At 51.8% G+C, this 15,148-nt stretch overlaps 5 protein-coding genes across 5 annotated transcripts; all 5 read left to right on the top strand.

The window, feature by feature from the left end:
- Nucleotides 1-1,537: 1,537 nt before the first annotated feature.
- On the top strand, nt 1,538-4,313 carry CC1G_09374 (other/FunK1 protein kinase; the record flags this gene model as incomplete). The annotated part of the gene is made up of 7 exons (XM_001831964.2): nt 1,538-1,563; nt 1,627-2,290; nt 2,358-2,429; nt 2,481-2,564; nt 2,615-3,401; nt 3,464-3,627; nt 3,684-4,313. 7 exons carry the CDS (start codon nt 1,538-1,540, stop codon nt 4,311-4,313), a joined length of 2,427 nt encoding a protein of 808 aa, XP_001832016.2.
- A 907-nt stretch (nt 4,314-5,220) lies between these two features.
- On the top strand, nt 5,221-7,749 carry CC1G_09375 (other/FunK1 protein kinase; the record flags this gene model as incomplete). Its single annotated transcript, XM_001831965.1, has 6 exons — nt 5,221-5,655; nt 5,713-5,784; nt 5,835-5,918; nt 5,977-6,610; nt 6,664-6,830; nt 6,883-7,749. The coding sequence occupies 6 exons, from the start codon at nt 5,221-5,223 to the stop codon at nt 7,747-7,749; spliced, it is 2,259 nt and encodes a 752-aa protein (XP_001832017.1).
- Nucleotides 7,750-10,063: 2,314 nt separating this feature from the next.
- On the top strand, nt 10,064-11,632 carry CC1G_09376 (spindle assembly checkpoint protein SLDB; the record flags this gene model as incomplete). The annotated part of the gene is made up of 7 exons (XM_001831966.2): nt 10,064-10,073; nt 10,144-10,259; nt 10,330-10,496; nt 10,550-10,941; nt 11,004-11,190; nt 11,309-11,454; nt 11,487-11,632. 7 exons carry the CDS (start codon nt 10,064-10,066, stop codon nt 11,630-11,632), a joined length of 1,164 nt encoding a protein of 387 aa, XP_001832018.2.
- Nucleotides 11,633-12,922: 1,290 nt separating this feature from the next.
- On the top strand, nt 12,923-13,404 carry CC1G_09377 (hypothetical protein; the record flags this gene model as incomplete). Its single annotated transcript, XM_001831967.2, has 5 exons — nt 12,923-12,943; nt 13,014-13,054; nt 13,180-13,199; nt 13,259-13,320; nt 13,381-13,404. 5 exons carry the CDS (start codon nt 12,923-12,925, stop codon nt 13,402-13,404), a joined length of 168 nt encoding a protein of 55 aa, XP_001832019.2.
- Nucleotides 13,405-14,342: 938 nt separating this feature from the next.
- Nucleotides 14,343-14,705, top strand: CC1G_15122 (hypothetical protein; the record flags this gene model as incomplete). The annotated part of the gene is made up of 1 exon (XM_002910436.1): nt 14,343-14,705. One exon carries the CDS (start codon nt 14,343-14,345, stop codon nt 14,703-14,705), a length of 363 nt encoding a protein of 120 aa, XP_002910482.1.
- Nucleotides 14,706-15,148: the final 443 nt, after the last annotated feature.

A 15,148-nucleotide genomic window follows, 5' to 3' on the forward strand; every position in this document is an offset into this window, starting at 1 on the left:
AGGGAGAAAGCTTAGGAATCTTTGAGAAGTATAAGCTTGGAGTGGATTCAGCACAGCGGGTTCTGGATGAAAAATGTGGTGCAGCATTGATCAGAGGGGTGGAAGGCTCGGCGCTCAGCGCTCAGCGCTCAGAGGGAACGAAAGGGGATCAATTAAAACAGTGGTTGGTGTTAGACTACATCGAGGGTGAGAAACTCGGGAATATGGAGGCGTGGGGATATAGACAAGAGGGGAGTTCAATGGTCTCCCTCATAAAATGTTCTCCGTTAAGGATTGGATTCCGGTCGGCGGATGGGGGAGACATCGACTTCCAGAGCGCAGGTGGACAGCCTCAGATGTCCGCAGGCGTGGATTTTGACGGGGGCCGAAGCTGAATGGACGATCGAGGGAAAGAGAACGCTGCGCCCCGTCGAATACTTCGGAGTCATGATCGCAATTGATGGGGTGTAGGCCTTTCCGTCTTGTGACACTTTTCCTCAACCGCGACTGCCTACGGGACCTCTTAACATGAAACCAAGCACTTCCTCAGTCTCTATTGAACAATTCGTGTCAAATCACGAGCCAGTGTGATCGCACGTCCTCCACCCACGCGCCATCCCCCTGCTCTCGGATGACGACCGATCCCTGTTCTTTCGTTCGTCGACGCTTCCAGACCATTCCGGGTACCGTTTCGTGTTCACACTACACGCTCGTCCATGGTTCAGCCTTGCTTGTCGATGAAGTTTGGGTTTTTTTTTTTTTTTTTTTTTTTGACTGGAAGAATTTTGGCCATTTAGTTTCGCATCTGGTTTTTGCTACGCCGTTGAGGAGACTGAGATTTTAGGGTGCGCGTCGCATTCGAGGGCGTGGGCGGTGCATAGTCATTGATCTCGTTCTTTTATTTGATCCCTCGGGGTGGGTATAACGGGGGTAGGTTGGTCAAGTTGGGGCTTTTGACTTCCGGTTAGTTCGGTGGCGTGGAAGCGTGATGAGGAAGATAATGGTCTTTCATCGTAGACGTGGATATAGCTTGCTATATGCATTAAACGTCGGTGTGCTTGTGTGTTCGCTTGTTCTTAACGGTATCAATTACTTTTTCAAATCTAAAACTCTCTGTTGTGCGTGTTTTGGGTATGGGTATGGGTGTTCTAGGTCTTGCCGACTGGCTTGTACCACTTTGCTTGGTTTCGCCTTCGTCGTTAGATAACCGAGGAAGGGGAGTGGTGGAAGCAAGGTGGAGGAAGCAGTGTGTAGACGGTAAGTATGAGGTCAAATGCGGCGGTTCTTCGGCCCTGGTTAGTTGTCGACTGTTCCCGCGTCCATTGTCCACATAAACCGTGGTTGGACCATGGGTTGGCGAAGGTCCAAAGGACAAAGTACACTTGATGACGTGAGAAATCAAATCCCAATTGAGTCCGGCCTCGACAATGGTGTTCAACAGAGCGTTCACCTCCTTGCCACTGCTTGACTCTCAACCACATCGTGGTTTAATCCATCGAGCTTCTAGAATCCGTCTTATCTCTCTCTCAACACACCTACGGGCCCAACAGTAGCTACGATGGCTCCCCGAAGTCTTCCACCGCGGTACGTTAGACTCAATCTTCGCACAGACTCATGTGGCTTTACTCATTTTCGACCAACCTGCAGGACTCCCAAGAAATACAAGAAGAGGCCTGGACATGCCAGAACCGAACCCAAGCCAAAGGACACTCCACGATCTCTCCCATCGCTGGCCCCCCTTATCAAAGCGCACAGGCTTCGCGTCAAAATTGCCGAGTTAATGAATTCGGAAACTCTCGTCTGCACACCCGATGAGTTCATGGACCGCTACATGCCACCCCGGGACGAAGGAACGACACAACAAGTGCTGGACCTGTTGCTCGACGCAGGAATCCTTGTCCCTCGCAATGCCAACCTGCCGACGGCTACAGAGTCCACGCAGGGTGCATACCGTTATGTGTTCAAGGTATTCCAGCAAAAGCCCTCTGAAGTGAAGAAGGGAACGAAGAAGCGTCCCCAAGGAGACAACGGCGAGATCAGTGACAAAACCGTGAATGAGATCCTGATGTTCGACAATCTAGGCGAAGTTGGCCAGGCAATTCTCGAGGCCTTGAAGAATGTCGAGGGGGTAAAAACCAACGGCCACCAGATTCGCATGTGCCCGCACAAGCCAGTCACATCGACAATCGAGGGACATGGCCACAGGATTGACGCTTCACTCACGAGTAATCTTGACAAGAAGATACCGCTGCTCGTTACCGACATCATAATTCCGTTTGAATTCAAACTCACGCTTACTAATGAGGACGGGGTACGTAGTGATTCACTCTCTACAGCGTAGTGATTTTCACCTTTGACATATTCTCTTCTTTCCGCAGAACCGCCAGCAATTGGTTTGCCAAATCAACCACACAATGAATGATGATCCCCGTCGCCTATGGGTCTACGGAGTCAGTGTTATTCTTCTCTTCACATACCCGATACTAACCAAGCTGGGGTAGATGACTATTGAGGATGACCAGGTCACCATCTGGTATTTCTCCCGTTCTCACTCGATGATGTCAATGTCCTTCAGCTTTCTCGATGTAAGTCGCATGTTCTCCCATGGTTCTTCCTCTCTCTGACAGTCACACAGCGCGCAGACTTACTCGTCGAGATGCTTGTCTCGTTCTTCTGTGCGACAGATGAGCAGCTTGGCATTGACCCCAATGTCAAGCTAGTGGCAAAGGACAAATACGTCTACAGGTTCCCCAGCGATGCCACCAACCCCGAGCCTGCCTACTATTACACAGTAGACTCCATCGTGGAGTATCGCCCACAGAGACTGCGGTGTCGCGGGACTCGCCTTTGGAAGGTCACGCAAGTCAAATCGTTTGACAATTACGATCGCATCTCCGACAAAGACTTGGTCCTCAAGGAAGTCTTCCTCAATAACGACGCTCCATCCGAGATGGATATCCAGCAGAAGCTTTTCGAGGACGTAAAGAAGTTTAGGGGTGACAAGGGATGGCGTCAGAGGGAGATTCTGTCGGCCTTTAGTGCAGAGAGCAAAAGAACCCTTGGTACTGCACTCAAAGACTTCAAGAAATATTTCTCCTGCGCCATCCGCCAACACAGTGGCCATCCTGGTCTCGAAGTATCGCCCAAAGCACGGGCTGTCCCTAACATCTTCCCCGTCTACACACCTCCCCCCGAACAGCCTCTCGGGACCACGGTTAGACATATGAGTGGGACTCAATCGGCGTTGGAGCAGGCCCGCATGAAGAAGTCCACCCGAAATAAGCCCTCTGAAATAAAAGCTGATCCGGACTCTCTCACTCCAAGGCGTCCGTGCCGAGTTCTCTTTGAGAATGTCTGCACTCCCCTTCACGATATACCAACCCTCGGAGAAGCCATTGACATCCTGAAGCAATGTGTTATCGGTAAGTAAATCCGCCGGGCGTCTCTCGTCGACTCATACCGAATCTAACGCGGAATTATCCAGCCCTTCAGATCATGTTTTGTGCTGGATGGGTGCACCGGGACATTAGTGCGGGTAACATCCTCGCCCTTCGGGGTAAGCGAGGGAAATGGCAAGTGAAATTATCCGACCTTGAGTATGCGAAGAGATTCCCCTCCAACGCACCCGCCAGCTCCCAGCCCAAGACGGTGAGTTGTCCCTTCTAGAGTCACAGAAGTTGTGTTAATGTTCGGGTATCTTGAAGGGGACACCCTACTTTATGCCTTTGGAGATCCTCATGAAAACACTTCTCGTACGTCCGGAGTATGACCGAGTCATAAACATGGGAATAGAACGTACCCCAACCATTGTTGCCCCAAGGATCGTCATACATGGCTTTCAGCATGACCTGGAGTCCGTCTGGTGGATCATCCTCTGGCTGATTACCATGCGAGTTGCCGAGGACTTGCCCAGAAAGTTCGGGAAAAGGGTGTTCCGCAACAACCCCATGGTAGGCGCTCGCAAGGCAGTTCTGGACGAGATGGAGCTCTACGAGCGCCAAGACCTCATTGACTCACTTCCAGCACCGTTGAAAGGCTCCTCGTTTGTTGTTGCCCTCGACAATCTGCGCAGGAACCTTGTGACCGACTATTTGAATCGTAACAGGGACAAGACGCATGATGACCTTACAACGTATTCGTGGATTATTGGAGAAGGATTCAAACTGTTCTTCAATCATGTCTCGCGCACCCAAAAGGAGTGGACCAACATTGAGATGATGGAGAAGATGATGACCGCGGAAGATTTTGAAGTTCTGGAGGACAGTTCAGATTACGCTGAACCACCATCGCCTACCCCAGCTGTGGGAAGGTCATCCAAGAAGCCTCGATTATAGCTGTTGGAAAAGTTAGAAATGCGGAAAGAGTTACTTAGCGACGTTGAAGTGCTTGGGATGGATTTTCCGACTTTTTTTTTGTTTTATCTACGCTTCCAAATCCCTCATTCCGTTCATCGACATGGTCATTGTTATGTAAATACGTCATGTACATACCCCTTGTAACTACAACAGACCTTGGCCTATCGTTGGGACAGAGTTGTACAATTGTTGTCTATTCGACGTCAGCCAGTGCGAGGCCGAGGGCCAAGTTTGAATGAAGTCTGAAGATTTGTGTACAGTTCGCGCCTTCTTACCTACTACCAAGTGGACTGTCTCTAGTCTCGCTGAATTCCACGTTTGTTTCAAGCTACCCGACATCGTGCCTATACTTCAGACGGGTATCCTATCGTCGACTGGCTCGGGGATATGTAGGAGGTGATTGACATCTGTGGCCTATCGGTGTCCCGTAAGAGTTTGTCGCTGTATAGAGTCTTACATTGTTCCCTTGATTGTCTTAGTAGAGGGCGTTCGAAGGGAAGTAAGCTCCTCGAAAGCGGCAGAAATGCAATTAAGTTACCGGGTCACGTGCCGGTCGCGATACAATGAGACAATGGCTGCTCAGTTAGACTTTACTTACAATGTGGCAGAAGGCCAATATATATATACAACATACACATCTCTTACTACTTGTCCACGTGCTTCAAGTTTGCGTTTGGACTCGAATCCCTAGAGGATTCCATCGCCCTTCGAAGTTGGGAGTCGGGATTATAAACCGTGGGGCGTGAGAACGGACCCGGTGGATTTGATGGCCCAAGCTCAAGTTGAGCGCGACGCCTTTTTGTCTCCGAACTATCACCATCCTCAAAGGGTTTTTTTCCTTGTGGCATATCCCCTTCCACGCCTACCACCTGCGAGAGCCCGAAAGATGAAACCAACAACTTCCACTGTTTCTATTGAAGAATTCGTCTCAAATCACCTACCAAGCGACAACGCGAACGCTTTCGACACTGTCTTCACGACTCTCAAGAGCGAAAGGCTCCTTGTTTCTACCAGCCAGCCAACAGCCCAGAAATCTTCGGAATTTGGATATGGAATTACAGCGTTAAAATCGTTCTTTCAATCCTACTCCCCCAATCCGAGCAAGATCGTAGAATCTTTGCGAACAGTCTGTGAGGTCGCGAGCGATGCCTTGCAAAGGCTCGGAATTCGGGCGACAGGTGGCGACAGACTTTCGATCCGAGCCAACGAGGGGATAGATCTCTCAAAGAACGCTTGCATCGCGAAGAATTTCGAAGGACCGTTAAGTCCTTGCGATGTCGTTGTTCCCATTACAATCCTTTGTGGAGGACACAACGAAGAGGTATGGACCTTTTGCATCGCACGATGTACGCTTTAGCTGAAACAACCTGACATCAAGCCTGGGAGTGATATCGTGGAGCGTGTAGTGGCTACCATGAACGACGATGCTCGGAGAACGTTCATTTACGGGGTGAGTCTGCAATTCGTCGTACATGGTCAGGTCGCCCTGATTTGTTTCAGATCACTATCCACCGCGAGCAGGTGACTGTCGGTCGGTTTAGTCGATCGCACGTAATCCATTCTCGCCCATTCACTTTGACAGAGGTACGGATTCCCAATTCAATTTAACGCCTCGGCGAATGATGCTTACTGTATCCAATAGTCCGCTGATATGTTGATTCGAGTCATCACCGCACTCCTAACTGCCACTGACGAGCAGCTCGGATATGACCCTTTGGTGACGCGTCTCCCAGACAATAGTTACGTTTACCAGCTACCTCCCGAGGAGGGGGGCTCGAACCCACTCTTCTACCACAGCCTCGAACTTCTCTCACACTACCCATCGACGAGTCTTGGTGATCGCACCGCACGGATATGGAGGGCTGTTCAGGTTCTATCGCCAGACAATCGGAGACGCGTGGCAGGAACCCCGGACAGAGTCCTTAAGGATGTGTGGGTCGATGCCGAAATGCGCACCGAGGCAGAAATCCAAGAAGATCTTTTTCGCGATATCAAGGCCGTGACGACAGACGTCGACTGGCGTAAGAGGCCGATCTTCCAGGATTTCCTCGAGCGCGACGTCGAGTCACTGGCCGAAGCTCTACAAGGCGACAACTTCAAGCGCTACTTCTCGTGCATCGTCGCCAAGTACGTTGCCCAGCTCGACACCCGCGCCACCTCGACGACTTCACCCAGTAAACGTCGATGTTTCTTCGTGTACGAGTCGGTCTGTACGCCCCTCCATGACATCTCCACCTTTGGGGAAGTCATAGACATTCTCAAGCAGTGCGTGATAGGTACGTCTTCGACGAGTCCGTGCCCAATCTGTTTGTTGATACATTGATTTCAGCCCTTCGCCTGATGTTCTGCGCTGGATGGGTTCATCGCGATATCAGCACTGGAAACATACTCTCAACTCGTTCGGGGTCGGGTCAGCGATGGCAAGTAAAGCTTTCTGACCTCGAATACTCCAAGAAGTTTCCAGACACTAGCCACCCAGAGGATGAGCACATGATGGTATGTTCATCCGGATCCTTACTCGACTTGTCCCTGACATTTGAGCGCTTAGGGTACACCTTTCTTCATGCCATGCGAGATCCAGATGGAGAGGCATGTATTCCCCATCAATCCAGAGCGAGAGCGATCTCAAAGGTATCCGAAGCGTCCTGTCGTCTACGGGTACCAGCATGACCTCGAGAGCATCTGGTGGATAATCCTCTGGTTTGCTACGATGCGAGTCGACCAGGACCTCTGCCCCAAGTTCGGGCGTCTGCACTTCCAACAACCTATGAACGAGTACTGCACTGATCGACGCTGGTTACTCTTCAGGGACCCAAGCCACCTCGCAACGGTTCCGCTGCTCGACGACGCCCTTCCATCTGAGCTCCTAGACTCGAACTTCCTCGACGAACTCCAGATGCTCAAGCATCAGATACACGGCGAATACATGATTCGTAACGCGGAAGGGAAGCAGGAGGACATAGGAACTTACTCGTATGTCATCAGCCAATCTTTCACTCTCTTCTTCGAACGCCTTGAGGAATCCCGCGCCATATGGAAGGACTTGAAGCTATCCATCACCGCCGAAAGCGAGGGGTCAACCAAACCATACCGTTACCAACGAAAGCGAAGGGCAAGTGATAGGGAGGTCGATAGGAAAGAGGAGGGTGTCTGGGTCGAACGGAAGGTTGTCGAGAAGAGGAGAAGAAAGGACGATCGACCAAAGCAAGACAGACCGACGAAGAAAGCCCGCTTCGATGCCCCTGTCCCAGCAGTTGAAGCCCCGTTTCGAAGATCAGGACCGGTGACGAGATCAATGACCCGCGCGGCTCAAAACACTGGCCCCGTTACGAGAGCCGCTGCTCGCCGTATGCATGAGGCTGCCGCATCAAAAAACAAGACGACCACCACCACTACCAAAAAATCGCGCCGCTGACCGTTCGCATCTCTGCCGTTTACTTCGTGGTCGGCCAGTATATTTCTTCTGTATTCACTCTGTGTACTTATAATACCCTATCCTGTCCCAACGGCAAGGTTGGCGGTTACATTCATTCTCTTTGATCCATCTGCTCGCACCTTCCACCTATCATTACATCTCGACGTTACTACTCAATCTTCGTGGTCAAGTTCTCCGAGGGTCTATATAATCTTTGAGGTCTTTGAGGCGGCGGAAAGTTCTGTGGCTGTCAACTCACTCACTCTCTTCTCGCGGTGTCGGTCCCTCTGCAGAGTGAGTCCCACGTAGTATGAAGTTTGGTGGAGAAGAGAAGGTGCACCGTCTTCCGCAGTGGACTCGCAGGGAATTCGAAGAGACTCGGATGTTTCGCAAAGAAGAGAAGGTGTGGTTGAGATGACGACTAGAAGCCCACCACTACCGTGACGAAGGGCGTGTGGGGATTGGATATCATTAATCATTTGTTCCACACACCTGGCATTTGCGTGACTCGAGTCTCGCATAATGGATGGCTCAACTGAAAAAGCAGATGTGAATCTGCGCGCCAGCATACACAGAGAGGAGTATATATAATATACTATCGTAGTGGAGCTCCGAAGCTCGGATGGGCGGTGTGCTTGTTGGAAGGCGGAGTGGGATCGTTCAGCCTCAGGGCACTCTCTTCGGGCTAGGTATCGGTATCTTGGGCTCAGGGGCACGTCTCATCTCGGGATCAGGGGCACGCACATCTCGGGCTCAGGGGCACGCACATCTCGGGTAGGGGGTACATCTCGGGTAGGCACCATGGGTTGGAAGCGAGAGATTTAACGTGGGCGTAGGGGGTATTAAGTCGAGGCGTAGGGAATATTAAGTCGAGTACGATCGAGTCGGGGGTAGTGAATCTGGAAGGAAAGACCACAGTCGCGTTTCCATACGAGGATAGTAATACGGAGTTCGAAGTTCGAAGTTCGGCTTGGCGTCGTCGTGAATGGGGATGCGGTAAGTATCGACCACGGGACAGGTGAGACTGGATGGAATGGAATGGAATGAATTCTGCGTGGGGGGATGGCAATCGAGAGTTCCACGCAGGCAAGGCACCGCGGGGAATGCTATGGGGGTTTCACAAAGCCATCGTCATCGTCGAGGTAGGAGTCCGCGCCCCAATTGATTATTCGAGCTCGAGGTCATCGTCGCATTGAGTCGCACCCAGTGTCCCAGTGCCCTTCCATTCGTTCGCCGGTATCTTCGAACCACTCCTGGAAGTCAGCATCGAATCGCTCCCAGGACCCAGTTGCTTCTCACATTGCTTCTCGTATCGGTATCGTCGTCGGTCCAAGGCAAGAAGCTGGAGCGGGTGTGTGTCAAAGGCGAAGGCGATTGAGTCAGCGCTCAGCCCTCGAGGCTCAGAGGGTAATCGATAATCGGTGGTTGTGAGGCGGCGTCTCGGCGTGGGGGATACTAAGTAATACAAACTCCGTTCTGAATATTCGATATTCGATCGCGGTTGCCCTAATTCCCAGTCATTCCGGCGGTTGAAAGAGTAAATGCTATTCACCCAGGAAAAAGGGGGTGACAAAGGCGATGTCGTCATCCTCAAGCAACTTAGACTCAGAACCACATCTCGGTGCGAGGGATGTACAGTCTAGTCTAGTCCTAGGCTGCAGAAACGTCGGTCGGGAGGTGTGGGCATAAGCTGGTTTCAAATTTCTGTTCAGGGATTGCGTTCAGGTCGGATGAGGCGGGAGAGGTCGGCTTCCAGAGCGCAGGTGGACAGCTAGCGTCGAGTGCGGTGCTTAGCGTTGAGGGCTGGACGTTATAGACGGCTTTGTAGCGAGGGTGAAGCTGGGGCGGTCTGATTGAGACTGGATGGTGGATGGATGGCGGCGTCGAAGGGCGATGGGAAACTGAAAGCTCCAACCCACCCCACATGGTTGAACATCGGATAATCGTGGGATAGGCGCAAGCTGAGACCTTTTGAGTCTAACACACTCAAACAGTCAAAATTTCCCCCGTGTTTGCTTGTTGCCCCAACCCAACGCCCTAAACGCAACACCCTCCGAACCTAACACCTCCAAAAAGGATTGAATCCTAACAAAGCCAAATAATTCCGTTTCGAACCCGCGCGCGCCGTCGGCGGCGTTCTTCATCTCTTCTTCCGACGACGACGACCTCGGAACGCGGTTGACGCGTGCTCTTTCCTTTGCTCTTTCTCATCTCAATTTCTACTGTTGTATTCTCAATAGCTCAACTCTATCCTTCTCGATCCGGACGAAAACGCTTCTGGAATTTCGCTTGAACAGGTAAAAGAACCGAAAGGATGTCCGCAGGTGAGTCTTCCTTTTCTCCACCTTCCAAGAGAAAAGTCGGGAAGAAACTGACAAAATGGTGATATGACAGACTACGCAGATCCATCAACGACCATCACACTTTCCTCCGTCCCCTTCGACTCGATCAGCTCCATCCGATGGTCGCCCACTTCCCCCGACCAGATGCTCGTATCTAGTTGGGATACCGTGCGTCACCTCTCTTGTCCAGTCTTTCCGTTGAATTCCTAGCTAACGTATTGGTGGGATAATGCTACAGACGGTGCGATTATACGACATCGGCGACGTACCCTACACAAACGGCGGACGACCCTCCGAACAACGCGTCAAGTTCGACCACCGCGCGCCCGTGCTCGCGTGTGCGTGGGGGGAGGGAGGGAGTACCGGCAAGGCGTACAGCGGGGGATTGGATACCGGTGTCCGAGAGTGCGTTCTCATTCTCTCGCGTTCCTTCTCTTATTGCTGACTGTTTGGTGTAGGCTGGACCTGGAAAAAGAATCGATGACGCATTTGGGCACGCACGGCGATAGCATCAGCTCGATGGTCTGGTCGAAAGAAACCAACAACCTAATTACCGGTTCGTGGGACCGCACACTCCGATTCTGGGATCCACGCGCCTCTTCTTCTTCCACCAACGCACCCACATCCCCCACCTCCTCGTCGCCCTCCAACGCACCCTTCGAAAACTCCCAACACAGCGTCCCCGAGCGAATTTACGCGATGGATATAGTGAACACGAACCTGGTGGTGGCGATGGCGAGCAGGCTGTTCCATATTTATGATGTGAGGAATATGAGCAAGCCGATGCAGGAGAGGGAGAGTAGTTTGAAGTACATGACCCGGAGTTTGGCGTGTATGCTTGATGGGCAGGGTGCGTTCCTATTCTCTTTTTCAACCCTACCCTTCTTCCCTCTTACCCGTGACTCGCTCTAGGCTACGCAACAGCCTCAGTCGAAGGCCGCATCGCCGTCGAATACTTTGATCCCTCGCCCGAAGTCCAAGAAAAGAAGTACGCCTTCAAGTGTCACCGGCAGACGGTCAAAGAGGTGGACCCGGCGAGTGGGAAGGAGCAAGAGGTGGACCATGTGTGGCCTGTTAATGGTTTGGCGTTTTGTCCGAGGTGCGTTTCCTTAGTTTATCGACGCCTTCTCCTTTGTTCTTTTTCCCTCGCTTTCCTTTCTTTCATCCACTCTCTCTCCCCTTTCCTCCAATAAACAATTCTGACCATAACCGTACAGGTACAACACATTTGCCTCTGCAGGTTCAGACGGCACAGTCAGCATCTGGGACTTCAAAGTCAAGAAACGACTCCGCCAGTATCCTAAATTCCCGAACCCGGTTTCGGCTATTGGGTTTAGTTGTGATGGGGGGAAGTTGGCTATTGGTGAGTTTCTCGTTTCTGCTTTTGAGTTTGAGTTTGGGGTTTTGGGTTTTGGATGCGGGGAGGTTTTGGTGTGGGGTGCGGGGAGGGTTGGAGGGGTTGGTGGAGGCGGGATCTGGGGGAGGTGGGGCACACCCGTTTGGCGCCTCTGTCGCTCTCTTTGGTTATCCTCTGCGCCTGATGGCTTGCCCGCTGTTTCCTATCTCGCTTTTTTTTTACCTTTTTTCCCGTTTTTCCTTTTATCCTCTCGTTCGCGGCTTCTGTTCTTTCCCTCGCCCATGGTTGTCGACGTTTTTGGGCCCTGCACTACTGGACGCGGTGTGTGCTGGGCTGTTGAGAGACGTGGCTGGCGTCTGCGCTATGGGGTTTCGATGCGGAGTGGTGGTCTGGTGGGTGCAGGACCGCTGTCATCCTTTCTCGTGGGGCCATCACCTTGCTACCAACCTTTGCTACCAACCTGGGCGATCTGGATGCAGTGTCTGGCGCGCGTTTGGGAGACGTGGTGAGCGTCAGCGTTGCGTGGTTTTTGATGCGGAGTGGTTGGTGGGGTGGTTGGAGGAAGACGTGCTACCGTCCTCCCTACGCCCCGGGGACATGGCGGGGGTGTGCGTTGAGTCGTTAGAATGTGGATGGTAGTCTTGGTGGGTGGGGGGAGCCCGTGCTACCATACTTGCTCGCGGCTATCGTCTTCGTCTACGATCGTCGTGCTACCACTGTCGTTCTCGTGCGTTCACAGGACGACGCTGGTCCCTGTAGTTCCGTTCGTCGACGCATCCAGGCCACTGCGGGTCCCGTTTTGTGTTTTGTCCTCGCGCTCGTTCATGGCTCTGCCTTGATTTTCCTCCGATTTGGTTTTCGTCGATCGCGATGCCTTGGCGTTTGGGTTTGTGGGCGAGGTCTCGGCGTCGATGGAGTACGACGCGGTTGGCGAGGGTTTTTGGACTGGCAGAGTTTGCGTTTCGACTTGTACTTTTACCAGGAGAGTTTGGGGCGTTCTTGTGTCGCATCTCTTTTTTTTACTGCGACTGCGCCGTCGCTTTTCTCTGAGGGTCTCTGGGTTCTGGGCGCATTCGAGGGCCTGGGGCGTGGGCGTGGATGGTGCATGGTTACACACCCAGCCGTTCGTATGGCCCCAGCTCATCCGAGGCTCGGATGTGCTGGGTTTAAAAGGAGTTTGAACCCCGGGATGTGATCGGGTTCAACCTCGCGCATTCAGCACAATTATGAGCGCGGGTGAACTTCCGTTACAACCCCTGTGCCAATTTCAATGATTTGTCCCGAACCCAATATTCGTTGAAACCTGGGTTGAACGTTGACCATTCGTTGTCCCAACGCCCTATCTGACTTCTCGCGATCACGTGCGCGAAGTTCGAGAAAATCAACATGTTCGACTTGAACGTTGAACGAACTTGCGTTCTTCTGTTCTGAACCACCACCATCGCCACCCACGCTGCGGCCCATCAGTTAGCATATGAGCAGTTTGGCAAAGGGGGTAAAGTGACGCATCTAGACAATATGAATGTGCCCTTGCTGACGACTTTTCGCGATCGCCACGTCCGCAGCTTTGGCACGACCACACCGGTGAGTTTTGCTCCGGTCTCAGGTGAGCCCTCTCTTCGTCTAATTCCAAATCCACACGCTGAGTTAACTTTCTTGCAGTAGTTCCTCGTCTATTGGCCGTGCTCGATTATTGCCTAAGGGTTGACTGTAGCCTGTCAACGTTGACAGGCTACAGTTCTCAACTCCAGGTATGTTTGTCTTCGCTTCTCTAAACCACCATCACTGACGGGCTCATGGTTCTTTCCAGGTATCGTGGGTTGCCAGTGCAGCCTACCACCGCTATTTGCAAAAGAGCACGCCGCCCCGATGGTATGTCCCCTCACTCCTAAACCGTCTTTCCTCACACTGACTTGTACTTTTCCCTCTCAGATAGTTGACTTGATTTTGGTTTGATGTATCGTTTCGTCGGCTTGAGCACTCAGTACAGTATTTTGTATGGTAATGTGCAGTAGTCTAATAGGTAGATGCAATAAGAAAAATTTGTATTCAATTTTCGAGCTAGATGAAGAAGAAATGGAAAGGCGGGAGGACCCGGAAGGTCGACGAGCAGCAAAAGAAAAAAGAAAGGGCAATGAACCCAAGGCCATTCGGTGGTTTAACCTGGGTGCATTGACGGGGCATACCAGGGCTATCCCGTGCAAGATAGCCCTGGTATGAGTCGGCCTAAGTTAAGCCGTGTTTGGCCCGCGATGAGTCTGGGATCATGGCCACAGGTTTAACCTGGGGTTGTCCTCCGGGTCCGGCTGTGTATTAGTGTTGTTCGTTTATCCGATCCTACGATAATCATATCCTTGGCGTTGTTGATCCCTCGGGGTTTGGGTTCCAGTGCTGTTTGCGGCTCTTGAAGTGCTATCGTTGGTTCACTCGAGCTTTGAGCTGCTGCCAACCTCTCGTCGGTTGGGTGGGCAGGGATTCCGATTAGCATGTGGAATTAGGGTGGTGAGGAAAATTTGGAGGGTGAAGCAAGTTGTCTCTGCAACCAACCCCATGTTTCTGGAACGCCTGACAGAGTTTTCAAAGACGTGTGGGTCGACACAGGGAAAAGGACGGAGGCGGAGATCCAGGACAATCTTTTCTGAGATATCTCAGCCGTAACAAAGGATAAAGAGTGGCGCAGTCGAGCTATTTTTCAAGATTTCCTCGAGGGCGACCTTGCTTTTGACCTCTTAAAGGACACCACACTTCATGCCGTGCGAGATCCACTGGGAAGAGCATCTGTTACCCATCGACGCTCAAAGAGGACGGACACAATCCTACCTTAAAAGCCCATTGTCTACGGGTACCAGCATGACCTAGAGAGTATCTGGTGGATTTTCCTCTGGTTCGTCACGATGCGAGTCGACCAAGACCTGCCTCGGGAGTTTGGAGATCGGTATTTCCAACAGCCAATGGACGAACACTGCATCGGGCGCCGCTGGTCACTCTTCAAACATCCAAGCCACCTCGCAGATGTTCCTTTGCTTGTCGAGTCCCTTTCACCCGAGCTCCTAGATTCAAAATTTCTGGACAAATTCTCCTCTCTCAAGTACCAGATCCGCGGTGAATACATCATCGTTCACTCGCTTCTTCGAAGAGATCGAGGAATCTCATGCCATGTGGAATGTCCTCAAACTATCAACTGTCACCCAACTTCGACACGAACGCAAAGCAGAGAGACATGGGCACCGCGCCCAGCGAAAGCGACAGGGGGATGATGGCGAACTATCCGCTGGACTAGAGGAATTCTTCACTGGCAGCTGTATCAATCCATCGGTATTCTGTGCAGTAGTCTCTCGTTGGATGGGTGGGCAGGGATCTGGATTAACTCGCGGAATTAGGGTGGTGGGAAAAGGTTTGGAATGTTCGAGGGTAAATGTGCGGAGGTCAGCTAAATAAAGGGAAATGCTAGATATCTCGTGTATGATATCCAGACGACAATGGAAAATATCTGCATAGCGGCGCTAGCACCAGTCGTAATCGTTGGTTAAGCCCTGAAGTCGTAATGGTATTTACAACTCGGAAGATACGGTGAAAAGAATGTAGAATCGATTCGAGGTAACCTACCCTGTATACAAGTTGCATTATAGAATGTAACATCCGCCAGTGGGGATAAATGGGGGGCCCCAATTCTACTCTTTCGTTCGAGGGAACCAGTCTA

Source organism: Coprinopsis cinerea, assembly GCF_000182895.1.
Source record: "Coprinopsis cinerea okayama7#130 chromosome 9 map unlocalized cont3.9, whole genome shotgun sequence".
Classification (NCBI taxonomy): Eukaryota; Fungi; Basidiomycota; class Agaricomycetes; order Agaricales; family Psathyrellaceae; genus Coprinopsis; species Coprinopsis cinerea.